Consider the following 24,383-nt stretch of genomic DNA (forward strand, 5'->3'; position numbering starts at 1 on the left):
CGGGCGCCCCCCACCCGGCCCGCCCCCTCCCCCTCTGGTGACAGAAAGTCGGCCCAGCAGATGAGGAAGTGGCAGGCAGCCTGGCCCTGGGGACACCTCTCCGGCCCTGCTCCTTCCGAGCCCTCCACGACTGCCCGCCTGGCCCCCACTGGTGAGTCGGGACCTCCCAGGGCGGGCTCGCCACGTGCCCAGGCCCCTGCCCCGCTGGGCCGCCCGGCCTGCCCTGCCCTGCCCAGGCTGTGGGCGAGGCCGTTCCTGGGGAGGGTGGGTGGGAGGTCCCAGCTCTCCGGGGCTGGGCCTCCCCAGCAGCCTCCCTCCCGCCAGGCCCCCATTTGCTTGAACCTGGGCCTTCCTCTACCACCTCCTTCTCTTGCCCCTCTCCCCCTCTTACTCCTTCCAACCCTTGGCGCCCTTGTGCACCGCCACCGCCCCCTTCCTTTGCCTGTCTGCCTTTCCCTTTCATCCATCTGAAAGGAAGGAAGGACCAGACTGAGTTCCCCCACTGGGGACACACCCAGATTCAGCTCAAACTTGGGGAGAGGTCCTTCCAGAAGCCTCGAGCCACCCCAGACCTCCAGGGTGCATGCGTGTGTAGGCTGGGGGGAGGTGAACTTGGGGATGGTGGCTGAGAGAGCCTGGGAGATAACAAGCTGGCAAGCTCACATGGGTCGGGAGGACCTGTGTGTTACATCACGTGCCTCTGGGTAGGCCCTACCCCAGAATAAGCAGCCAACAAAAGTCTGATTGTGAATGAATGAATGAATGAATGAATGAAGAATGGTGACTGCCATCCGTGAATAGAGAGCTGTGGGTGTGCCTGACCCAGGACAGGTATACGTCTGCACACAGTGTGGGTGATGTTGTGTTCGTTCACCTGCAGGTGGGCTGTGTGAGTTTATGTATGTGACCACATTCATCTGAGACTCAGACGTGTGAGGAAACCTGCGTTTGAGCACAAGCACTTGCACATGGTAATGCGGGTCCTGTGAAAGAGTGTGTGTGTGTTTGGGTGTGTTTGCCAGTGTGAACGTAGCTAGGAGCAGGCCTGAGTGTTAGAGACCATGCATGTCAAAGTCCATGAAGAGTTGTCCGGGTGGTCAGAGTGTCAGAGGAGGGCACTTGCAGCCTGCAGGAGCCAGGTGGGCTCTGCGTGCACGAGCTATAGCCACTGGCGAGTTGTCGTTGGTGGCGGGGAGCTGTGACAGGGGCTCTGTGTATGGGAGGACTTGGAGCCTGACCTTGATGGGGCAGTTGTGGGTCGGCATGGAAGTTGGGGGAGCGTCTGTGACGTGTGTGTGAGGGGCGCGTGTGCAGCCTCCGTAGCTGTGTCAGAAGGTGTGTTCTTCACTTAGTACCTGCACAGGTGCTTCTCTGGGTAGAGGGAGCCTGGCCGACCAGAGTGCAGGCAGCTCGCAGAGCATCTGCTGTCCTGGCTGTTCGGGGAACGCCTTGCCCCTCTGGGACTGCCTCGAGTCCCAGGCTGTCCTCCGCCTGGGCCAAGGCTTTTGTGTCCCGGTGAGCCCTCCCCCGACATTCCTTCAGGCTCTGAGGGGAAGAGGGCCTAGCCCATTATGACCCCCTACTTGAGGGAGGGGAAGATTCCTGAGACCTCCCCTACTCCCCACCTCCTCACATGCCACTCCCTGCCCCTCCCTGGGAGAGAAGGGTGATGGTACCCATTCTGAAGCAGGACAAACTGAGAATTTATGGCTAATTTAGGAGGGGATGCTGGGTGTGGGTTTTCAGCAGTTCTCTTTGGGCCAAGGCTAGGCCTGGGGCTGGCGTCCTGGGAGGTTTCTAGCCAAAACCTAGAACCTTAGCTCATCTGACTGGTCTGGGGTGGGCGGGTGGTGAGTCCTGGGCTCTACTTGGCTTTCTCAATCCTGGTGGGTCCCCCAGGTACTGAACTGTGGCCTGGACCCACCCTCCACCCCATGTGCAGTACAGCGGGGCAGGCAGAGGGCGGGGCTGCTGCCAGATCTAGTCAGACAGGTGGAGCCGCCAGGGCAGGAGCCTCAAAGAGCCAGGCTCCTGGAGAGGGAGGGTGAGAGGAGAGCTCCGGAGAGGAGAGGAGAGGCTGGAGGTGAGAGCCAAGGAGGGCAGAGGAGAGCCCGAGGGGGTGACTCAGCAGGGGAGAGGACAGGAGGGACCATCCCGGGAGATGTGCATCCTGAAATGGGGCAGGAGAAGTTGAAGGGGAGGACCCCTGGAGAGAAGGAAGACCCCAGGGCTGGAGAGGTGAGGGACTGGCAAGGAAGGGAGAGGAGGTTCGTTCTGGAGGTGAGTTCCCTGTTGTTAGGAAGTAAGACTCTCTGGAAAGAGACCAGAAATTGAGAGTCCTCTTGTGGAAGAAGGGAGGGGAGGTCAGGAAGTAAAAATCTCTGGAGAGGAGCAGAGGGTGAGGAGAGGAGAGGAAGGTGTGGAGAGGAAGGGCGGAAGAGCCCTTCCCAGGCAGGCAGAGTATGCGGGAAGCAGATCCCGCCCCCAACCCCGAGCGGCCTCCTCCTCACCCTAGTCCCCAGCAATTCCTTCCTCTCACTGCTCTGTCCTTTCTGCAGCGAGGTGTTGGGAGTTGTCGTGTCTGGTCTGTGTCCTGTCTGTGGGTCAGGGGTGAAATTGGGGCGTGGGGGGAACACAGTCGGTCCTGTCTGACACCCATCCTCCCTACCTCGCCAGAGTCCTTAGCCAGGATGGAGGCTGTTGTGAACTTGTACCAGGAGATGATGAAGCATGCAGGTGAGATGCTGTCCTCCAACCCTTTCTCCCTCCCACCCTGGGATCCCTGGATCTAGGGCTGTCTCCTAATGGTGGAGAGTCCCTTCAAATCCCTTGACCCTTTGTGACCTGACCTCATGTCTGCACACCTGGTGGGGACCCTTTGGACTCTGTGACCCTTCCTGACTCCTTTGACCCTTATTCACAGATCCCCGGATCCAGGGCTACCCTCTGATGGGGTCCCCCCTGCTAATGACCTCTATCCTCCTGACCTACGTGTACTTCGTTCTTTCACTTGGGCCTCGCATCATGGCCAATCGGAAGCCCTTCCAGCTCCGCAGCTTCATGGTTGTCTACAACTTCTCACTGGTGGCATTTTCCCTCTACATCGTCTATGAGGTGGGCCCCCAGGATGCCTAGGCTTTAATTCCTGCCGGCAGGATAAGGGGCAGGCCCTAGGGCCAGAGCATGGCATCTCCTTTCCAGAGAGGCTCAGCTCTATTTCTCCGTCTAGAGAACAGAAGAGACTTGGGGGAGGGAGGGAAGTCTGGCGGTCTAATCCACACCCCTTCATAGTTCCTGATGTCTGGCTGGCTGAGTACCTACACCTGGCGCTGCGACCCAGTGGACTTTTCCAACAACCCGGAGGCACTGAGGGTAAGTGGGGACGGAGGCCAGGTCCTTAGCAACCTGGGGATAGGAGCAGTTTGGATGTGCCCTGTGCTCATGAGCCAGTTTAGAGAGGCTCTTGGCGGTCCTAAGGCTGCCCTGACTTCTTACAGATGGTCCGAGTGGCCTGGCTCTTCCTGTTCTCCAAGTTCATTGAGCTGATGGACACGGTGAGTAGTTACATGAGATTCGAGAACTTATGGGGAGAAAGGAGTGAGAGGCCCTGGCTCTGAAACCCCTTACCCCACTCTTCTCTCAGGTGATCTTTATTCTCCGGAAGAAAGATGGACAGGTGACCTTCCTACATGTCTTCCACCACTCAGTGCTTCCCTGGAGCTGGTGGTGGGGGGTAAAATTTGCTCCAGGTGAGTGGTGAAGACCACGGGGGAGGAGGGACAGGCACTGGGCACCAGAGGCCCAACTCAGGTCCTGATTGTCCATGCACAGGAGGAATGGGCTCTTTCCACGCCATGATCAACTCCTCTGTGCACGTCATCATGTACCTGTACTACGGATTGTCTGCCCTTGGCCCTGTGGCTCAGCCCTACCTTTGGTGGAAAAAGCACATGACAGCTGTCCAGCTGGTGAGGGGCCTGAGCCTGACCTACAACCATCCCCTCAGCATTCTGGTCCGGATCCTACCTTTAGCCAGCCTACTTCACCTTTGACCCCAGCCCTCCCTACTCGGCATTCTGTTTTTCTACCCCCTTTCCCTCCGGTCCTCTCACTGTGCCCTTTGACCCTTGCCTTTCTGTCCTAGATCCAGTTTGTCCTGGTCTCGCTGCACATCTCCCAGTACTACTTCATGCCCAGCTGTAACTACCAGTATCCAATCATCATCCACCTCATCTGGATGTACGGCACCATCTTCTTCTTGCTCTTCTCCAATTTCTGGTATCAGTCTTACACCAAAGGCAAGCGGCTGCCCCGTGTACTTCAGCAAAATGGAGCTCCAGGTACTGCCAAAGTCAAGGCTAACTGAGAAACATGGCCTAGCTAGGCGCCCACCTAAGTGCCTCAGGACTGCACCTCGGGCAGCATCTGTCATTGTCCTCCCCAGCTACACCTGTGACCAGGGCTTATGTGGTCAGGACTGAGCAGGTGACAGGTCCTCTGCTCCCCACAGCTGGTACACAGGGACCACTGCTTCCATTCCTCCTCTTCTGGCCAGCCCCAGGGACAAGGCCTCGTTGCCCTCTGCCACTCCAGAGCCAGGGGCCGAAAGGGCTGGACACTTATTTCCCCCTCCCTGCCTTACACGTGGGAGAGGAGCACTCAGGGCTGGCCCCCACCAGGGTCGTGTGGCCTTTTTCCTCACACTGAAGAGGTCAGCAATAATCTGTCACTGTGGACCCAGGCTCCCTCCTTCTCCACCCCACACTGAAGTAGGAGCTTCTTGGCCAAAGGTCAGGGTGGTGGGGGCCTGGGAATACAGCCTGTGGAGGCTGCTCACTCCTTTATGTCTTCATTAAAAGTGACAGAGGAAACCACTGAGGCTGTGTGTGTACATGCGTGAATGGAGGAGGTGGGTACAAAGCCTGCCAGCCTGTCTGCAGACAGGAGGGATGGTCAAGGTGCCCACAGGATGGATGTTTCTAGCTCTCTGATCACAGTAGAGAGGAGCCCCGGGGAAGGCTGCTGGGACAGAGGTCATGCCAGGCGAAGAGGGAGACGTGACTTTATTAGAAAAGTAAAAAAAAAAAAAAAAAAAAAAAAAAAAAACGCAAAAAACTGAGCCGAGCTGGTCCTTAACGGATGCCTTGGTGGATGAGGCTGCTTTTGGCTGCGCTGGCCTTCTCCCGCTCCCGCCGCCGGGCAGCGTCCAACTCAAAGCAGCGCCACAGCCGCAGGGTCTCATCTGCTGCTGCTGATGCCACTGTAGCCCCATCTGGGCTCATGGTCAGACTAAGGACCCGGGCTGTGTGACCTGGGGCATGAGGAGGGAGAAAGTGAGAGCAGTACAAATGAAGGTAGATGCCTACAGCCTTCCAATTCTGAGAGCTTGTTTATAACAGTCTGAGATAATTAACAACTCACACACTATAAAGTTCATCCTTTCAAAGTGTACAGTTCATTGGTTCCTAGTATATTCAGAGTTGTGCAACCATCACAACAGTAATTCCAGAATGTTTTCATCACTCCATAAAGAAAGTCCTCATTACCCTCTCCCCTCAGCCTCTAGCAACCATTAATCTGTTTTCTCCCTCTCTGCATTTGCCTCTTCTGGACATTTCATATAAATAGTCATACAATACGTGCCCTTTTGTTTCTGGTTTCTGTCACTTAGCACCTACCTTTCAGCTCAGCCACCTTGGCCATGGTTGGGTACTTCCAAATAACCAGCTGGTTCTGGGCAAAGCCATGGCCTGAGATGAGCTCCTTGTAGTGGGGAGACCAGAGGATGGAGCACACCTGTGGAGAGGGAATGGCATGGGCATGACGTACATAGAGCCAACACCACTCAAATCAGAACCAAGTCCACCGTGGTGTTAGCCACCCTACCAGGTGCTACGGACTCAGACTTGAATGACTGTAGTCCTTACAAAAGCCTTTTGAGAGTTGTAACTGTTATTCACTTTACAGATCAGGAATCAAGCAGAAGGAAGTTCAGCTGCTTAAGATCACATGCAAGTTAAGTTAGTAGGAGGCAGAGGCAGAATTTGAACCTGAGCCCAAGGTTAGAATGAAGGCTGCATGTGCTGGGCAAGGGGGTGGCAAGAGGAAGCTGCAGTGCTTGCAGGGAGACACACCAGCAAGGGCCTCAAATATCATTCTGAAGCATTTGGATTATATACTGTAGGTGATAGGGAGCCCTTGCAGGGTTTAAAGAGGACAGAAACAGACCACCCAGACCACTGTAGAGGACAGACTGGAAGAGATATGAAAAGACCAGTGCTGTGAGCCTCCACTGGGGAGAAGGATGAGGCTGAGGGGAGGGGACACGTGTAAATGATATTCTGAGGTAAAACTGAGACGTCTTGGTGACTAGGTGGGGAGGATGAAAGATTCTAGGCTTTTCAGATTTCTGAGTGGTGTCCCTCACAACAACATAGGAGGATGAGGAATGCATTTCAGGGAGCCAAGGAGAAGTGACAAGTTTAATTTGGGACATATTAGGGTGGCGCCACCTATAGCACGTGGCGTTAGAGACAAGCTCTCTGTGGACTGTTGGAAATGTGGGTCTGGAGCTCATGAGTGAGAGCTGAGTTAGAAGTTTGGAAACCATCAGGGTATAGCATCGGTGAAGCCACTGGAGGGGACATGGTTGCCCAGAAGGCTATATAGAATTAAGAACGCATCTGGGAGTGAGAGGCTGGAATAAGGAAGACTACCTGGGAATGGGCATCCACAGCACTCAGACAGGCCCCAGAGCAGACGTTCCAGATACGAATGTGTCGGTCACTTGTGCCCCCTCCAGTTGCCAGGACATTGGGCTGCCAGGGACACCAAGCTACAGCCTAGGTGTGATAAAAAGTTGGGGTCAGCAGGTACTAGAGCTAGACACAGAGCTATAGGGCTCACAGATTAACCCAGTCCAATGCCACCATCCCATGTCCCCAGAGGTTCCGAGTGAGAGTCTGCAGAGGCCCAGCCCAGCCCAGCCCCACTCTCACCTTGACAGCCCCTTGATGCTGGGTGAATGTCTGCAGAGGAACCCAGCCACCTTCTCCAGGAGCACTAGGCCACACGTTGACCAAGTTATCGTTGCCGCCACTGGCTAAATGTCGTCCATCTGGGGCCCAGCGCAGCCCACACACTTCCTGGCTGTGGCCACTCAATGTGGCCACATGGTGTTCTGCTACCCTAACATCATGGTGGTGGATGTGGCCAGAGCGTGAGCCACTGCAGGAGGGAAGAAGGGAATCAGGTCCTATAGCAGTGCCAAACGCCACCAGCAGGCCAGAGCTGCTTCAGTTCAGAGGTGTACAGTCCGGGGAGAGGGGGCCAAAATCATAGACTGATTTTGTAACAGACTAGCAAAAACCACTAACCTGGACAGGATATAGCTATTCCAACAGAGGGAGCCCACTCGGGCAGAATGACTGGTCATGTTTCGAAGCCGTTTCTGCTGTTGCACATCCCATAGCTACAGAGAGAGAAGACCATGAAGATCAGGACTTGGCATTAACAGCCTCCTGCTGGGCAAGACCCCTGGGGGTCTTGTTCTGGGGAACAATAGAGCTGCAGCACAGGGACAAGTCTCACCTGCACCTCAGCACTGCTGGTGCCCACAGCCAGGTAGTTGCCCTCTTTGATCCAGGCCACAGAAGATATATAGTCCCCAGGCTGCTCCAATTGGAGCAGCTGCAGGATGTCACCAGAGCTAGCACTCCACAAGTACACACTGTTGTCCAAAGCCACAGCCAGTACATTCCCAGAGCTCCAATCCACAAGGTTCAGGTCTGCCAGAGGGGGAAGGGAAGAGCATGAGCTTTCTAGTTTGCCTAGTCCCTCTCTCTCCCTTTTTCTCCATCCACCGGTCAGGGAGAAGGCTGCACTTACAGTAGTCATTCCGGATTTCAGGGGCGTCCAGGATCCGGTCTGGCAGGGAAGGAATGTAACGGCAGGTCTTCCTGCTGGAGCTGGGCGTGGCCTTCTGGCTATAGAGTACTTTCAGTCTGTTCTGGTAACCTGTAGCAACGCAGTAGGTCTAGACACTGGGAGAATTGACACCTCCCCCTGCCCCTAACCAGGAAGGCCAGAGAAGCACCTTCACTCCCCTCAGTCTTAGGTGGGAAGAGCCATCTCATCTATCCCGAGCCCTGGGGATGGAATGACACCTCCCTCCAAGAGCTGAAAACTTCAGGTCTTACCCTCTGGGGCATTTTGTGGTTTTCCACTGAGCCGAAGGATCTTGGCTTCCTCCACATCAAAACCGTTCAGGTTCAAAGCCCATGCTTTCTGATGTTCCTGGCACGTAAGCGTGGTGGTGAGGTGGTGGTATCATCCAGATTATACAGATCGGTTTCCTGCCTTAAGTCCCCCTGGGACACATACCTTCTTGGTGGGCGTCTGACTGTCTTCGGGCTGGTTCTCCTTGCTCAGGAGGAAGCTAGCGACCTCCATCTGGGAAGCACTGCGATGGGGGATATAGCGGTCACCGCCAGGTTTGCTGGGAGTGGTCTGATTCTTGGAGCTCGATTTGCCTGGGGCAGGGAGAGGGAAGTCAGACTGTCACAACAGGCTCCCATGGGAGCAGTCGTGAAGGCTGTTCTCAGCCCTTCCCTCTTCCTGACCGCGTCCCGCCGCACCCTACTGACCGGGAGTTCGGCCCGGGGTCCTGCCGGCACTGTGGGATCGGTTGGCTGCCCGCATAGGCGAGGGGGCCGGCCCCGCGGCTTCCTTCGCCTTGCGCTGCCAGCGCGCAGGGGGTGCATTGGGGATGGGTGTATCCAGCTGCAGCAGCGAGTGCAGGTCACTCTCGAACACGAACTGGGCCATGGGAGTGTCTGGAGGGGGAGGGTTACCCGCTGAGCCCCGGAGGAAGGAAGGCGACCGTGCTCTGGGACAGCCGACCACACAGGGCCACCCCCGGCCGCAGTCCCCCCAGCCCGGCACCCCCGGCCGCGGCCTCACCCCGGTTCGCTCGGCCCAGCCGCCTCTCACCGTCAGCTCAAAGCAGACTCCGATTCCAGACCAGCCTTAGCAGTGCGGATTTACGCTTCTTAAACTCTCCGCTCCGAGCACTCATTGGCTCCTTCAAAACCCAACCGTCGCAACTGTCGCCCTTGCCCATTGGCCTCCACGGCACAGGGGGCGGGTCTTCCGGGGCAAGTCGCAGATCTCACGGGAGTCCAGCAGTGGAGCGGGGGTTGAAGGCTGGGAGAGAGGCAAAGGCAGGTCCTGCGCCACCAGGTGTCGGAAAGCGGGGCTGGGCTGGGCGGGGCGGGGCGCGTGGCGTCGCGTCGCGTCTGGGGGCGGGGCCTGAGCTGCGTGCATTCCCCAGTCGCTTCCATTCATTCCTCAGCCTCCCCGCACCCGCCCTTCACGCTTAACTCTGCTTGTGGATCGTGTTTATGATACAAAGTGCAGGACTCGGCGTAATGACCTAAAGCACTTGAGCCTTTTTAGAGGAGGTTACATGCAGTGGCTGGCCGGCCAGCCGGCCCGCGGGCAGGGAGGCGGGGGCAGGAGTTGATTGAGCAGCTTAGAAGCAGAAAGAAGGCGGGAGCGTCCACTGTTAGCTTAGTGCCTGCGGAAACACTGATAGGAAAGAAGGTGCTCATTTGTTTGTTTTTAAAAACTGTTTTGTTTGTTGTTGTTTTACAAACAAGGAAAATGAGGCTGAAAGAGGGGTGAATTCCTTATGGTCAAGATAAAAGATCAGGATTCAGGAATCAGATCTGCCTATCTGGGAGATAAGATTGGACTGCCCTGCGAGGGAAACAGGGGCTCACCCCCATGGGGCTTTAGAGATGTCAGGAATTTTAGAGATCCGCTAGTCTAATCTGCACATGGTGCACCCTCCGCATCCCAGCAACATACCCATATTTTACAGGTGAAGAAACCGCGGCCCAAGAAAGGATTTGCCCGAGGTCCCATGTTGTTAGGAGTCCAGGCCTGACTCCCATTCAATCCGTGCTCTAATAATGACTTCAGTGAATTGTATGATATGCTTAGAGGTGAAGCAACAATAATAAAAATAATCATGGGTACCATTTACTGGCCATCTGCTAACTGCGGTATTTAAACAGTTTACATACATTACTGCGTTTAATCCTTAATCCCATAAAGCACATGCTTTATTCCCTTTTTACAAAAAAAGAAACCTGGTCAGGGAAAGGTTTGAAACTTGCCCAAAGGCATACAGGCCATAGTAATTAGTGGAGCCAAACTATCTAACGAACCTCAGCAATCTAACCATATGCTACACTGCCCCAGTGAGAGGCTAGAAAAAATCGCGTTTTCAATCATTAGCCTAAGATCAACTCTGATGATGACAGAGAAAATTTGGGGGCCTTTAACCCAAATGACATTGTTATTATTTTTAATTTTGAAGCATTCATGCTGTCTCTTTCCAATTACTTTGGAAAACAAGGAGTTAGATATCCTGGGGTTGGAAATGGGGAGTCCCTGAACCCCAGAGGACATAGAAAGGTCAGGCTGGTCAGGGCCTTCAATGTTAAGCTAAGGAATTTGGACTTTATCTGCCAGGCATTGTGGAGTCAGTGAGAGTTTCTGTGCAGGTAAGGGCCAAACAAAACATTTCTGAGGGCAGAACATAGCGAGCAATTTGCAGCTTCTGGTGTGAGGGTCACTGTAGAGGAAAAGAACAACAGGGTAAATGAGAGTACAACTTCAGGGAATTTGAACATTTAAAAATAAAGGAATGAAAGAAGCCAGTGGAGATTATAACTGACATGGACCTTGAAGTTGGAGGGATTCTAATATGATACAAAATGGTCAAATAGAGTGATGACAGAAAAGGTCAGAGTTGGCTATTGGGAAACAAATCTTCGGTGACCTTGGAGAGAAAGGGATCAGGTGAGGCGGTGCTTGGGTTCTGTTTGGAAGGGGTTGCAGAAAGAAGGGTGGGGAGAATGTGGAGGCAGCAAGCATGGGCTACTTGTATAAGAAATTTGGGAGTGAAGAAGAGGGTAGTGCATGGGAGCTGGAGGGAATGCCAGCATCAAGATGCCTATGCATCTTTGAAGGTGAAGAGCCAGAGGAGATGGAAGAGGGTAGAACAAGCACCTTGCCCAGGAAGAAAGGGGATAGAAAACACAGGCAGCTTTTTCAGTCTAGGGGAGAAAGATCAATTCCTCCTAGGCTGGAGGGAAGGAGAACAAGGCTTTAGAGATAGATAATTAGAGGCTGAGGAGCTGCTTGGATTGGGGAACTCCCACTGGAAGGACCTGAATGTAGGGAAGCAGAGGACATGGAGGGAATAAAATATAGGTGATATTCAGCGGGTGGAACAGCCCAGTTGGGTTAAAAATAAAGATAACCCTGTAGGGACTACCCTGGTGGCTCAGTGGTTAAGAATCCGCCTGCCAATGCAGAGGACACGGGTTTGATCCTTGGTCCGGGAAGATCCCACATGCCCGCGGAGCAACAATGCCCGTGCGTCACAACTACTGAGCCTGCACTCTAGAGTCCGTGAGCCACAGCTACTGAGCCCGCGTGCCACATCTACTGAAGCCCACACGCCTAGAGCCTGTGCTCCGCAATAAGAAGCCCACGCACGCACTGCAACGAAGAGTAGCCCCCCGCTCGCCACAACTAGAGAAAGCTCGCACGCAGCAACGAAGACCCAATGCAGCCAAAAATTAATTTAAAAATTAATTTAAAAAAAAAGATAACCCTGGGCTTCCTTGGTGGCGCAGTGGTTGAGAGTCCGCCTGCCGCTGCAGGGGACGCGGGTTTGTGCCCCGGTCCGGGAAGATCCCACATGCCGCGGAGCAGCTGGGCCCCTGAGCCATGGCCGCTGAGCCTGCGCGTCCGGAGCCTGTGCTCCGCAACGGGAGAGGCCACAACAGTGAGAGGCCTGCGTACCGCAAAAAAAAAAAAAAAAAGATAACCCTGTAAACACTGACTATTTACTATAGTAATTGTGTTAACACCGTTAATCCTCACACGGGGAAATAGTAGAAGAGAACGAGATCAGTTCTGAAGGGTCAAGCTAAAGATTTAGAGGTAAGGAGTGAGCAAGGAGTGAGATGAACAGGAAGATCAATCTGGAGGTGACATACAGGTTGGATTTAGGGGGAGAGACTGGAGGCAGAGATATTAGGTAGAGGCTGTAGTAATAGCTCAGTGGAGATGGAGAAGAGGAGCCGAATTTAGGAAGTACAGGGGTCAGGACATGATGGCTGAATCGGTGGAAAGGTGGGAGGTTCAGTGGTTTGGATCTCAATCCTAGTTTTGAGTCCCTAGGAGTAGAGTTGGAGCCTTGAACGTGGCTTGGGGAAGGAACTATGGAAAGTGAGTATACCGGATGTCATCCATTTGTCCCATCCAGGTCCACTCTTCCTCCTCTACTCTGCCCTGTGCCCTGTGAGGCTGACTCACATGGCCTGCGTCAATGGACTCCCTTGGGCTCTGGTTTCTGCTTGTATTCCACCAATGGGAGGATGTTATGGGTTAAATTGTGTCTCTCCCCGCCAAAATTTATACGTTGCATACTTAAGCCCCAGTACTTCAGAGTGTGACCTTACTTGGAAATAGGGTCACTCCAGGTATAATTAGTTGACTTGAGGTCATTTAGGTGGGCCCTAATCCAGTATGACTGGCGTCCTTGTAAACTGGAAAAGTCTGGACACAGACACACAAGGGAGAATACCATGTGAAGATGAAAGCAGAGGTGTCGGTGATGCTTCTACCATCCAAACACTGAAGGTTGCCAGGACACCCCCAGAAGCTAGCGGAGAGGCATGGAACAGAGTCTTCCTCACGGCTCTCAGGAGCAACCAACCCTGCTGACACCTTGAATTTCTAGCCTCCAGAACTAAGAGATAATAAACATCTGTTGTTTAAGCCACCAGGTTTGCAGTACTTTGTAAGGGCAGATGGAGGAGATCAGGAGATCAGAGAGTGAGGTTTGGGGGAAGGGGAGGGCAGACATGAGCTATTTGTTCCCCTGGCTCCGTCCCTGCCATATCCCCACAGGTTGGCTGTAGCTCTCTGCCACGGCTCCTGCCAGGCAGCCCTCTCTGTAGCTACTCTCTCCCTGTCTCATAACTACTCTCTCCCGTTACCCCTCGATGCCCAGGGTGGGGTGCGGTGGGTACCGGCTCCCAGCTGTTGTTAGCCCCGGGTTACTGCACTATTCCTTGATGGTTTTCCTAAATCCTGCCTCATCTTTATAAATATGTCCTTTATTAAACTCTCATCCAGATACCCAGACTGAGTGCATCATCTATTTCTGCCAAGACCCTGACTGACACAGTGGGTATATTTGGAGTCAGCAAAAAATACTGTTTGCTTGAGAATTTGAATGGGTCAGGGGAATCCATAATCAGAATGGCTAAGCACATTTACTGCTGCATATGAATGGCAGAGAGGATGAGAGGCATGGGGCTAAGGCAGCATTGTCCAGAAAGATTTCCTTCATTTAGAAAACATTTATTGAAGGCCTGCTACCATGCACCAAGCACTGCTCCAGGTGCTGGGGGGTGGGGGTTGGAGGGAAGACAAATAAATCACAGCCCTTGCCCTCAAGGAGCTCACAATCTAGTAACAGAAGACAGACATGTAAACGGTTACTTGCATAAACCATTACAGGTGCTGTAGTAGAGGTCTGGGCTGGAGATGAGAACTTTGGAATGGTCAGCATATAGGAAAGGCAATGAGAACCGATGGGATTGGAGACTGTTAAGAATGGACTCTTGAGGGACTGCAGTAATTAAGGAGTGGAAGAGATTCCAGGATAAGATTAGGAAGGAATAATTACCATAGTTTAGACATATCAAACACTTACTATGTCCTAGTTACTGTGCTTTACTTAGATTATCTCACTAAATGCTCTTTACAACTCTATGGGGTTCTGTTATTATCCTTGTTTTATAGATGAGAAAATTAAGGCTCAAAGACTTTACTTGCTCAAGGCCATACAGCTAGCAAATGGGAAAGACAGGAATTGAACCCAGCTCTGACTCCAGAGCTTAACGCTCTTAACTATGAGTATACTCAGAGAGGCCCTAGCAGAGCCAGGAGAGATGGTGATGTATGCAAGCCATGGAGGAGAGAATTTAAAGGAGAAATGAGTAGTCACCATGACAAATGACAACAGAGACATCAAATGGATTGAGAATTAACAAAATCTGATTGGATCTTGTGATGAGAAAAATTTGAGGTGAGTTTTGCCTGAGTAGTTTCATTAGCAGAGTGGTAGTAGGGGAATGAATTGAAGGAGTCTGAGGAGCAAATGGGAGTCAGGAAGTGGAGACTCCTTTTCAAGGAGTTTGGCATTAAAGAGGAGAGAGAAAGGAGGTGAAATTTAGAGAAGCTTAGTCAAATGAGCCTTGTCCTGGATTAATGTCAGCAGCAGTACTGAAAGATCAGTGTTATGAAGCCCAGCTAGGAGGGTAGACAACCGGGAAGGACGTGAGGTCTGAGATGGTTGTGTTGTTGGGATGGGGTGGGTAGGGAAGTTCAGAAGGAAGGACTAGAGGGTTTGGATCTGTCCAGGGTACTGGGAGCGAGGGGCCTGCCAGCAGCTGAGTGGTAAGTAGGAATGGTTGGCGATGTGAGTGGTGCAGTAGGACCCTGTCTCAGCCATGCGTGGGCACACAGACAGGGGCATGGTCCCCAGGCAAGAAGGCTGCAATCCTCGGTAATCCATCTGGGCCTGGGAGGAACATAGGGGCAAGGGAGTCTTCTCTGAGGACCTGGGTACAATTTCAAGGAGGCTGGGTTCCACTTCCTCACAGGCATCTGAGACTGCAGCCTTGGGCTGGGAGAGATGGGAGAGGGGGGGAAGGGGTCTGGATTAGAGCAGGTCCTGTGGGAGCAGGACCTAGATTGTGTAGAAAGGAGGGTTCGGCTGGAGGTAGGGCCCAGGGATGGTATGCTGGTGGGCAAGGGCCTTGGAAAAGTTGTGTGGTAGGGCAAGGATCCAGCTCCACACAGGGCTGGTGGTGGGTGGTGGAGAGCAGGGGTGCACTCACCGGACTCAGGGCTGCAGTATCCCTAAGGTACTGGCCTAGGACCCGGTGCAGGTCTGGAACTGAGGGCCACAGGGCATGCCTCAGGCTCCTTGAGGAGAAGGAAGAGAAGGAGACTGAGTTGTGGCAGTGAGTTAGGAGGGAAGCCCTGAGGGGGGGCCGTGGGGGGAGGCAGTGAGGTGGGGGAGCACGCTTGGAGAGGTAACAGTGTAGTCAAGGCAGTAAAGTAAGGTAGTGGAGCATAGGTGAAAAGGAAACCTCTGGTGGTGGAGGGAACTCAGCAGTGCGGAGGTTCAAAAAAGGGATTTGAGTGTCCTCAAACACTCCTGCCTCAGGGCCTTTGCACTTCCTGTTCTCTCTGCCTGGAACACTTGATTTGTTCCCTCACTTCATTTAGGTTTCTGCTCAGACGTCGTCCTGCTCAGAGGCCTTCCCTGACTGCCCTAAAATAGAACCACCTCCCTTCCCCATCACTCTCTGTCTCCTGCTCTGCTTACTTTTCTTTATAGCACTTGACTTATTGTGTATTTATTAGATCCTTATATATATCACATATACGAGAATGTAAACTCCATGAGAGCAAAGAGTTTGTCTATTTGCTCACTCCTGTAGCTCCAGGGTGTAGAACAGTGTCTGGCTCATAATAGGTTCTCAAGAAATTAGTTGAATGAATGAATGGAGAGAACCAATGGGGCTTTTATTAAGTTACTGGGGAAGGTGGTCTCTCCAGGAAGAACGTGGATTAAGGTATGTTGGGGGAACCTCCAATTCCTTAGGCTCATATTTCCACATGGAGGGACTTTAGCTGAACGACATTTCAGGCCTCTTCTGTGACCTCACTCGTATCTCTCCAGGGAAGGAGGAGTGATGTATCTGGTAAATTGGGGAAAAGGAACTGAGTACGCCTGGTTCAGCAGCACCACCTCCCTCCTCTCTCCCAACTTTTTTGTTGGCGCTGGCTACTTGCATAGAGGCTGCATTGCGGTCTGCTCATACATATGAGTGGATTAAAAGCTCAAAGACATGTTCAAGGAGAGATGCAGCACAGAAGAGGGGCATCTAATCTAGCCTAGGGTCATCTAAAGAGGCCACGTGCAGGAGTTAACCTTCTGAGCTGAGTCTTCAAGAATCGAGAGATGTTACCAACTGAAGGACTGAGGTGGTATGGATTCTGTCCTTCATGTTTATAACTTCCAATGACATTTCTCCTCAGCCTTAGTCTCCCCACACAAACAAGTCATTCATTAATAACATTTATTTAAGTGTGTGCTATTTAGCAGGCCCTGTGCTATCGATTTAAGGATGACCAAGTAAAGCATAGGGAAGACAGATAAAGAAATGAATGCAGTAAAATGCTTCTGGTACTGTGGAAGAAGTCTGCATTGGGGCACAAAGAAAGTAGCCAATAGGGGAAGGTCAGGAAAGGTTTCCTAGGAGTTGGGGAAGAAAGTTATTTATAGATAAATGGGTATTAGTCATCCAGGGAGGATATTCCTGGCAGACGGGACATTATGTGCAAAGGCACTGAGAAGTAGAATCTCTTGACTTGGGGAGGAAATCACCAACAGTCTGGCAAGGCTGATGCACATGGTGGGAGGGTGGAAATCCTGGCAGGGGCCAGATTTTGCGCAGCCTTCCTTGTCATTCTAGCGTCTGGGCTTTATCCTGGGGCGCTAATAATGTGACTTAAGGAGGCGGAGTGACAAGTTCACGTGTGCAGTTTTAGAAAGATTATTCTGATGGCTGCGTGAGGCTAGATTGGAGGGAGAAGGGGCTCCGTTTTGGGGAGTCAGGTAGTGCCTGTACCGCTAGAGAAAGAGGGCTATTGTTTGAGCGAGCTTTAGGAGGTGGAATGACCAGACCAGACTGGATAAGGGCGAGGGTGGCGCCTAAGTGTTCCGGCTTGGATGACAGGGGGACAGTAGCCTTGTTACTGAGATGAGGAGTCAGAAGGTGGGCCTGTTTGGGGTGTCCCGTGGAGTGGGCATGTTAGAGTGTAAGGAGGCAGTGCGACTCCCGGGGAAGACGCGCTGGGAGCAGCTGACGCCACAGGTGTGGATGTGGGACTGTCCGGAGAGCGGGTGACATAGAGTGACGCGGGGATGCTTCCTTAGAGGCCGCTGGCCTCGCCCGGACCACGGCCCCGTCTCCCGCCTGACCGGAGCGGTACCTGTAGTGCGCAGGAAACTGCCACCTCAGCAGCAGCAGGCCCAGGAGGGCGCTGACGCCCAGCACCAGCAGCAGAGCGGTCACCAAAAAGATCCAGGCTAATGGACAAAAGCAGTCAGATCTCGGGGGGCCACGCCTGGCAGGAGCCGCCCTCCCGGGTCCGCCAGGCCCCACCCCTCGCCGCCCCGGGGCGCCGGGTAAGTCGGCTCAGCCGCGGCCCCGCCCCTCGCTGCGCCGGCGCCCCTCCGCTCGCGCAGGCGCTGACCGCCTTTGCTCTGGCTCGGCCCTCACCGGTTTCGGAGGCGGTTTCCACCCTCACTGGGTCGGACCAGGCGCTCCAGGGCCCATGGAAGGTGGGGCCGTGGAGCCTGGCGCGCAGCTGTACACGGTAGCGGGAGCGCGGGCGCAGCTCTAAGGTCTCTCCCTGGGCCCCGAGAGGCGGCTCCAGCACCTGCGCAGAGGAGAAGCGGGCGGGTGGTCAGGCTCCCGGTCCGGGTGGGCCGGCGTCGGGGCCTCTAGAACTCGGCATCTGTTTGACCGAAATCCTACCGCGTTGAGTCCCCGGGGATTTCCCCCAGAGAGCCTCGCTGGCAGAAAACGGTCATCCCGGCGGAAGCTGGCTGGAGAGAACACCAGGACAGAGAGCCTCGCCCTGCCTGCGGCCTCGCCCAGCCTGGCGCGGTACACCCCCGTCACACAGACTCATCTACACAGAGTACTACTCATCCTGACACATATACATACGATAAACCGACAGAGATCTGGTACACACACAGTAACCAGGCACGCACCAGACCAGGTCGGCCGATGGAAACCCCGGACACGCTCAGATACTCGGAGCCACGTAGACCAGGCCACAAATAACATCCTCTGAGTAGAGGATGCCAGCACTGTGCTAGGTGCTGGGGGTACGAGGAGAGATTCCAAGCACAGGGAACAAGAATCGTGTGTACAAGCAGGGAGACATTATTAACTTGATCAGTTAGCAAACATGAAGAGTAAGACACCCAAACAAGTAAATAGTTACAAGAAATAATTAGTGCAATAATAATGATATAAGTAAGGTACCACGGGAGCACCAAGAAGAGTGTAATGCTGCCTGTTGCTTGATTGGAGGTTACAGAGTGTTCTGTGTACTAAGAGCATGCATGGGCCGGCTGGATGGTCAAAGGTGAGGTTAAGCCAGTGGTAGTAGGGACATGAGACCTATTAGTACAATAAACTCAACTAATTTGTTGATAAATAGAGGGAAGGGAAAAGGGAGAAGAGTCAAAGATAATTCCAGACTCGGGTAACTGGGTAAGTGTTGGTGCCACTGTCAGAGACAAGGAACAGGAGAGGTAAGTCTGAGGAAGAAATGCTGTATGGTTCTATTTTATTAGTTCAACAACAGTCAGAAATTATGAGTGGTAATGTCAGAGTAGTGGTTTCCTTGGAGGGTGTGCGTATGTGACCTGCGGGCGTGAGACGCTTCTGGGGTGCTAGAAGTAATCTCTGTCTTGATCTGGGTAATGGTTACATGGCTGTATACACATGTACAAATTAATCAGTGGTATATTTAAGATTTGTGTTACTTTATGTAACTTCAGTAAAAAAGTAAAATAAGTTTGGGGAAGAAGATGAGTTCAGTTTTGGATATACTGAGTCTGAAATGCCCTGGGGGCTTTTAGATAGAGCTGTCTGGTAAGAAGTTGTATATACATGTGGTGAATGAGAATAAAAGTAAAGAAAGAAACTAATATTTAATGAATATTGAGCACCTTCTATCTGCCAGACAGTATGCTAAATATTTATATATTTAATTTTTACTGTAAGTCTGGAAAGTACATAGCTTTATCCCCATTTCACCAGTGAGGAAATTGAGACTTCAAAAATTTACATAATTCACCTATGGTATAGAAGTTCCTTTTCATATGGGTGTTGGAATGATAAGTTTGGGATGGTTAACGTATAGTCATTGAAACCACAGAGTTGAAGCACTCACTTAGGGAGAGCATATATATTTATCTAGAGGAGAAAAGAGTCTAGGATGGGACTGTTGGAAGCACAACCTATTAAGGAAGTGTAGAAAGGAGGAGCCAGGAAAAGAGCGAGGAGGTTCAGTCAGAGAGGTGGTACGAGAATCAGGAGAGACTGATATCCCAAAAGCAAAGGAAGGAGAAAATTTTAAATAGGAGTAGTCAGCATGTCAGATGCCAAAGAGAGATTAAGATACCAGCTGAATCAGATAAAACATAGATAAACAAGCTCAGACGTGAATACACAGACACCTTCACTCCTGATAACAGATACAGTGAAAGTCAGGGATACCCTGATTATGAGGTCTGGGGGCATTTGTTCCTTGACTGTACCTTCCAGTCCTGATGGCCTTCTCCTGTGTATCGGAGCTGATAGCAGGTCTCTTGTGCTGCCCAGGGTGATGGGTGCTGCCATTCCAGTTCCAGCTGCCCGCTGGAGACCTCCCTCCAGTGTAAGTTTGGAGTGGGAATGAGCACTACAGGGACATCAGCAGGGACTGGCCTAAGCCCTTCTGTGCATGAGACATCATGTCTCCAGGGCCACGGGTCAGAAGTATCAGAGTTGGTGATCCTGGGCATGGGGTCAGATATGGTAGAGGTGGGAACTACGTGGGAGGAGAAGGGGAGAAAGTTCTTACCAGCCTGATGGATCCAGAAAGGGGAGCCCAGGTAGCTGTGAATGGCACCCTGGGCTGTGGTCACCTCCACAAGGATGTGAATAGCACTGTCATTTCGTGACTTGAAGTGGCAGCGGGAGAACTGGGAGGGCTGTGATCCTGGATTTTTCTTCTGCTCTTCACACTTCTCCCAGACGGGGTCCCTACGAATCAGTCCCATAGAGTCATTGAATCAGGCTTGCCTCAGAGACTAATCCTCATATCCCCCATCCCACAGGGGACTGGATTATAATCTAACTTGTTCTTTGGATGGGCCTACAGGCCTTTCTCTCCCGTGTCATAATGTTTGGTTTTCTGAGGTTTGTTTTGGTGTCCAGCCTCTTCTTGAGAAAAGAGCTAGATGAGATAGGAAAATAGCATATGGGCTATAGAGTTTGGGTCTTGGCTTATTGGTGTATAACTCTGGGCAAATTACTTGATTTATCTCTGCCTCAGTTTCCTCATTTGTGAAATGGGTTAATAATGCCTACTTTGAATGTTATTATTTCAGAGATTAAAGAGCTTTCATCTTTCTGGAGGAAAACATGTTTTTAAACTGTTCTCATCAGGCGGCCCTCTTAGTCACCTCTAAATGTTATTTTATTAATAGATTATTACAACAGCCTCCTAACTGGCTTTTCTGCCTCCATTTCTGCCACTCCCTTCAGTTTACTCTCCACACAGCAACAAGATCCAAAGTGTTGATCTGATAATGTCCAGAATATCTGACACATCTGTCCATTTAGTTTGATCTTTACCGCAGCTGCATTAGATGAAACCATTATCCATTGCCTGGATTAAGGCAAATTTCTAACTGGTGATCCTGCTTCCACTCTTACTTCTTTTTAATTGCACAAAGAAACATCTTTTTGAAATGTAAATCATATCATGTCACTCTTTTGCTTAAAATCCTTCAATGACTCCCCATCCCCCTTGGAATAAAATCCAATCTCCATACCAGAGCCTATAGGACTCCATACGGTTGAGTTCCTCCCTCCCTCCCCATTCTCATCTCCTACAATTCTCACACCAGTTTACCACCCTTCATGCACACAGGCCTTCTCTCTGTGCAGCAGATATACCAGATGACCTGTCTTTGCAGCTCACCTTGTCCTGGGTTGCCCTGCCTCTAGATCTCACGTGACTCACTTCTTCTTGCCACTTGGGTCTCAGCTCACCTGTCACGTCCTTGGCAAGGCTTTCTCCGACCACTCAGGTGAAATTAGCACCCCTCCCCCACCCTCCCACTTAGTCTCTATCATATAACCTTGTTCCTTTATTTCTTTACTTGTTTCTCACCCCCTCTTCCCTTCTCCCGACTAAAATGGAAGCCCCAACAATGCCAGAAGCTTTTCTGTTTTGTCACTCTATCCCCAGTGCCTGGAACATAGTCGCCTTCGATAATTGTTTATTGAACAAATAAATCCTGCCTCCTTCCTGATTATAACCCCTAAATGACTAGCTATTACTAAAATTATTTATCGTTTTATATTTTTTTATGTTTACTAATTTATTCAACAAATAATTGATACTATGTGCCAGGCACTGTGATAGGCCCTATGAATACACAGAGTAATAATTTTCAAGGACCTGTCATTTCAATGGGAAAGGTAGAAAAACAAACAGATGATATTTTTCTGTGATGTGCACGGGCTGGCTTGGGAATATCAAGGAGGATCATCTAACCCAGATGGGGAGGGTCAGAGGATAGTTCCCGTGCAAGGCGGTGCTTAGACTGAGTCCTAGACTCGAAACAGGACAGGCAAAGGGGACAGACAGACATCCCAGGCACATGCTTGTGCACAGATAAGAGATATGGTACTCTGGGGGAATTCTAAGTGGTGCAGAATGCTTTTAGCATAGAGGGTCTGGTGGGGAGTGGTAAATGTGAGCAGACCAAGGTCATGGATGGCCTTATTGCCTTTCTAAGGAGCGTAAACTTAATCTTGCAGTAATGATGGAGACGTTTAAAGATTTTAAACAGGAATTGTCGTCGTTAGCTTTGTACTTTAGGAAAGTCACTCTAACTGCAGTTTGTAAGAGAGGACTTGTGAGGGTGCACTAGAAGCAGAGAAATTTATTAGGACAATGTTATGGTATTTTACATGCAAAGTTATGAGGATCTGAAAGTAGGGTTGTGGTAGTTGGGGTAGAGGGAAATAGATGGATTCAAGGGATACTGTACAGGTAGAAATGACAAGCGTTTCTGATTGGATATGGAGGGTGTAGAAATGGCAGAGGTTCAGGGTGGAAAACTGATTTGATAGCAGGATGGACAAGAAGAGGAGGAGCAGGTTTTGGTAGGGAATATGTGAATTCGGTTTTGCCACCTTTTGATCCATTCATGGCCCCTCCATACTGTGGAAATCTGTGCAGTTATTAAAAAGAATGCGTTACATCTTTTTGTAATGATCTCCAAGACATATTTTTATGTAAATATTTTAGTAAAAAAGTTTTATGTAAGTATTTTAGTAAAAAAGTAAGTTACTAAATCATACATATAATGTGATCCAATTTATATTGAAAATTGAATATTGTGTATAGACATATGTAAATGCATGTAAAATCTGGAAGAATACATTAAAACTGTTAATAGTGGGTTTTTTCATTATTCATTCATTCAACAATTTTTTTTTACTGAGCATCTACTGTATTCCAGGCACCGTGTGAGTTGAGAACATATTGGTGAGTAAAAGCAGACACTGACTTTGCCCTCATGGATCATGTATAGTCAAGATCAGCCTTTCTCAACTGGAACTCTGAGACAGAATTTTGTCATCAATCAAATAACCATGGAACTTCCCTGATGGCACAGTGGTTAAGAATCTGCCTGCCAATGCAGGGGACACGTGTTCGATCCCTGGTCCAGGAAGATCCCACATGCAGCGGAGTAACTAAGCCCACGAGCCACAACTACTGAGCCCACGTGCCGCAACTACTGAAGCCCGCGCGCCTAGAGCCCGTGCTCTGCAACAAGAGAAGCCACTGCAATGAGAAGCCCTCGTACTGCAACAAAGAGTAGCCCCCACTCACCGCAACTAGAGAAAGCCTGCGCACAGCAACGAAGACCCAACGCAGCCAAAAGAAAAAAACTATGTGAGGTATCAATGTAAAATTGTAACTATTATAAGTATTTAAGAAGGAGAGGTACGTGGTACAACAAGGATGTATAATAGTGCCATTGGACCTAAGGAGGAAGGTCAGGGGAGGGCTCCCTGAGGAGGTGACATTTGAGTTGAGATCTGAAGGATAAATAAAGGTTAAGTAAAGATAGGAGAGTTGGGTAAACAGCATGTGCAAAGATCCAGAGGCAGGAGGGGACATGGCAGGTAGGGGGAACAAAATAGGCCAGTACTGGAGCACAGAGCACAAAAGGCAGCATAGTATAAGATGAAACTGAAGGCATTGGTAGGGGCTGAGCCTTTTAGAACTTTACACGGTCACAGTAGTGTTCTCTTCTTTGTCCTAAGATCAATGGAAGCTGTGGACCTTGGAAGAGTTTTAAGCAGAGGATGTTGTATTTATTTTTGCACTTTTATTTCTTTATTTATTTTTAAAGATTTGATGTGGGCCGTTTTTAAAGTCTTTATTGAATTTGTTACAATACTGCTTCTGTTTTATGTTTTGGTTTTTTTGGCCGCGAGGCATGTGGGATCTTAGCTCCCCAACCAGGGATCGAACCCGCACCCCCTACATTGGAAGGCGAAGTCTTAACCACTGGACCGCCAGGGCAGTCCCTATTTTTTGCACTTTTAAAAAATCACTCCAGCTCCTGTGTGGAGAATGTTTTGGAGGATCCAAGAAGTGATCAGTTAATAAGACTTCTCAATAGCCTAAGTGAGAGATGATGATGGCTTGTACTAGGATGATGGCAGTGAAGAAGAAAAGTGGACAGATTCTAGAGATGTTTAACAGGTAAAATCAGTAAGACTCGGTTATATACTTGATATGAAGGAAGTAACAGGTCAGTGAGGTGTTTGGTGGAAATTCTTGAAGGCCAGGTGAAGTTTTGATTGGATCTGATAGATAGTGAAAAGCTGCAGTGCATATTTGAGTAGGGAAAGGCCATGCAAAGTTTGAGTTTAACAAAAGCCAGTCTGTCAGCAGCATGGGGGGTAAATCGGAGGTAGATGAGAATGTAGGCTGCTGGAATGGTCCAGGTGACATGATTAAAGCTGCATGAAACCAAGGCATTCCCAGCGAGTATGAAGAGAGGTTGAAAAGATACAATACCCATTGGAGGATGAGAGCATGGAGGCTGTTTGGTTTGGCGGACAAGGGAGGGGAGTGAAGAGGACCAGGACAATCTCTCCCTTCTTTCTGCAAGGTTGTGCTTCTCTCCCATGACATCAAGCTCAGTCAACAGTTCAGTTCTCACCTGTCTCTGGGGCAGCACCATGCCCTGCTGTGGTAGAAGAAGCCTTGGGAGCTAGCATGGTCCTGTTGCTGCCACTGACAGGTAACATTCTTCAGGTCCAAGGTAAAGCATTGCAGTCCAATTTCCACTGGGGTCAGAGAAGGAAGTCCCATCAGAGCCCACGTGCTCCTAC

At 50.9% G+C, this 24,383-nt stretch overlaps 3 protein-coding genes across 15 annotated transcripts in view; 1 reads left to right on the forward strand and 2 right to left on the reverse strand.

Annotated features, from left to right (window-relative positions):
* ELOVL1 (ELOVL fatty acid elongase 1) lies at nt 1-4,874 on the forward strand. 6 transcript variants are annotated; one of them, XM_033836592.2, is made up of 9 exons: nt 30-151; nt 881-971; nt 2,677-2,736; nt 2,924-3,114; nt 3,292-3,372; nt 3,498-3,554; nt 3,644-3,749; nt 3,832-3,968; nt 4,145-4,874. In XM_033836592.2, exons 3-9 carry the CDS (start codon nt 2,691-2,693, stop codon nt 4,364-4,366), a joined length of 840 nt encoding a protein of 279 aa, XP_033692483.1. In that variant the 5' UTR covers nt 30-151; nt 881-971; nt 2,677-2,690; the 3' UTR covers nt 4,367-4,874. The 6 variants fall into 6 exon arrangements, with proteins under 6 accessions (XP_033692477.1, XP_033692483.1, XP_033692496.1 ...); XM_033836586.2 differs by lacking the exon at nt 881-971 and having other exon boundaries at nt 1-151; XM_033836605.2 differs by lacking the exons at nt 30-151; nt 881-971 and adding an exon at nt 1,013-1,515.
* Nucleotides 4,875-5,045: 171 nt separating this feature from the next.
* Nucleotides 5,046-9,130, reverse strand: CDC20 (cell division cycle 20). 2 transcript variants are annotated; one of them, XM_033867961.2, is made up of 11 exons: nt 8,992-9,130; nt 8,646-8,834; nt 8,383-8,531; nt 8,199-8,295; nt 7,888-8,016; nt 7,591-7,787; nt 7,377-7,471; nt 6,999-7,227; nt 6,717-6,842; nt 5,679-5,796; nt 5,046-5,311 (listed from the first exon to the last, which is right to left on the reverse strand). In XM_033867961.2, the coding sequence occupies exons 2-11, from the start codon at nt 8,824-8,826 to the stop codon at nt 5,133-5,135; spliced, it is 1,500 nt and encodes a 499-aa protein (XP_033723852.1). In that variant the 5' UTR covers nt 8,827-8,834; nt 8,992-9,130; the 3' UTR covers nt 5,046-5,132. The 2 variants fall into 2 exon arrangements, with proteins under 2 accessions (XP_033723852.1, XP_033723855.1); XM_033867964.2 differs by having other exon boundaries at nt 8,962-9,080.
* An 80-nt stretch (nt 9,131-9,210) lies between these two features.
* MPL (MPL proto-oncogene, thrombopoietin receptor) overlaps nt 9,211-24,383 on the reverse strand; it is a 28,908-nt gene continuing 13,735 nt past the window's right edge. For 3 of the 7 annotated variants that reach the window (XM_073790928.1, XM_073790918.1, XM_033836611.2), the window contains exons 6-12: nt 24,212-24,338; nt 19,816-19,997; nt 19,511-19,653; nt 17,451-17,610; nt 17,161-17,257; nt 14,994-15,081; nt 9,211-14,779 (exon numbers count right to left, since the gene is read on the reverse strand). In XM_073790928.1, coding sequence (XP_073647029.1) covers nt 14,492-14,779; nt 14,994-15,081; nt 17,161-17,257; nt 17,451-17,610; nt 19,511-19,653; nt 19,816-19,997; nt 24,212-24,338 — 1,085 coding nt within the window. In that variant the 3' untranslated portion in view covers nt 9,211-14,491. Of the gene's footprint in view, nt 14,780-14,993; nt 15,082-15,666; nt 15,864-17,160; nt 17,258-17,450; nt 17,611-19,510; nt 19,654-19,815; nt 19,998-24,211; nt 24,339-24,383 lie in introns of those variants that run through there. The other 4 variants (XM_073790923.1, XM_073790942.1, XM_073790935.1 and 1 more) reach the window with 4 other exon arrangements.

Source organism: Tursiops truncatus, chromosome 1, assembly GCF_011762595.2.
Source record: "Tursiops truncatus isolate mTurTru1 chromosome 1, mTurTru1.mat.Y, whole genome shotgun sequence".
Classification (NCBI taxonomy): Eukaryota; Metazoa; Chordata; class Mammalia; order Artiodactyla; family Delphinidae; genus Tursiops; species Tursiops truncatus.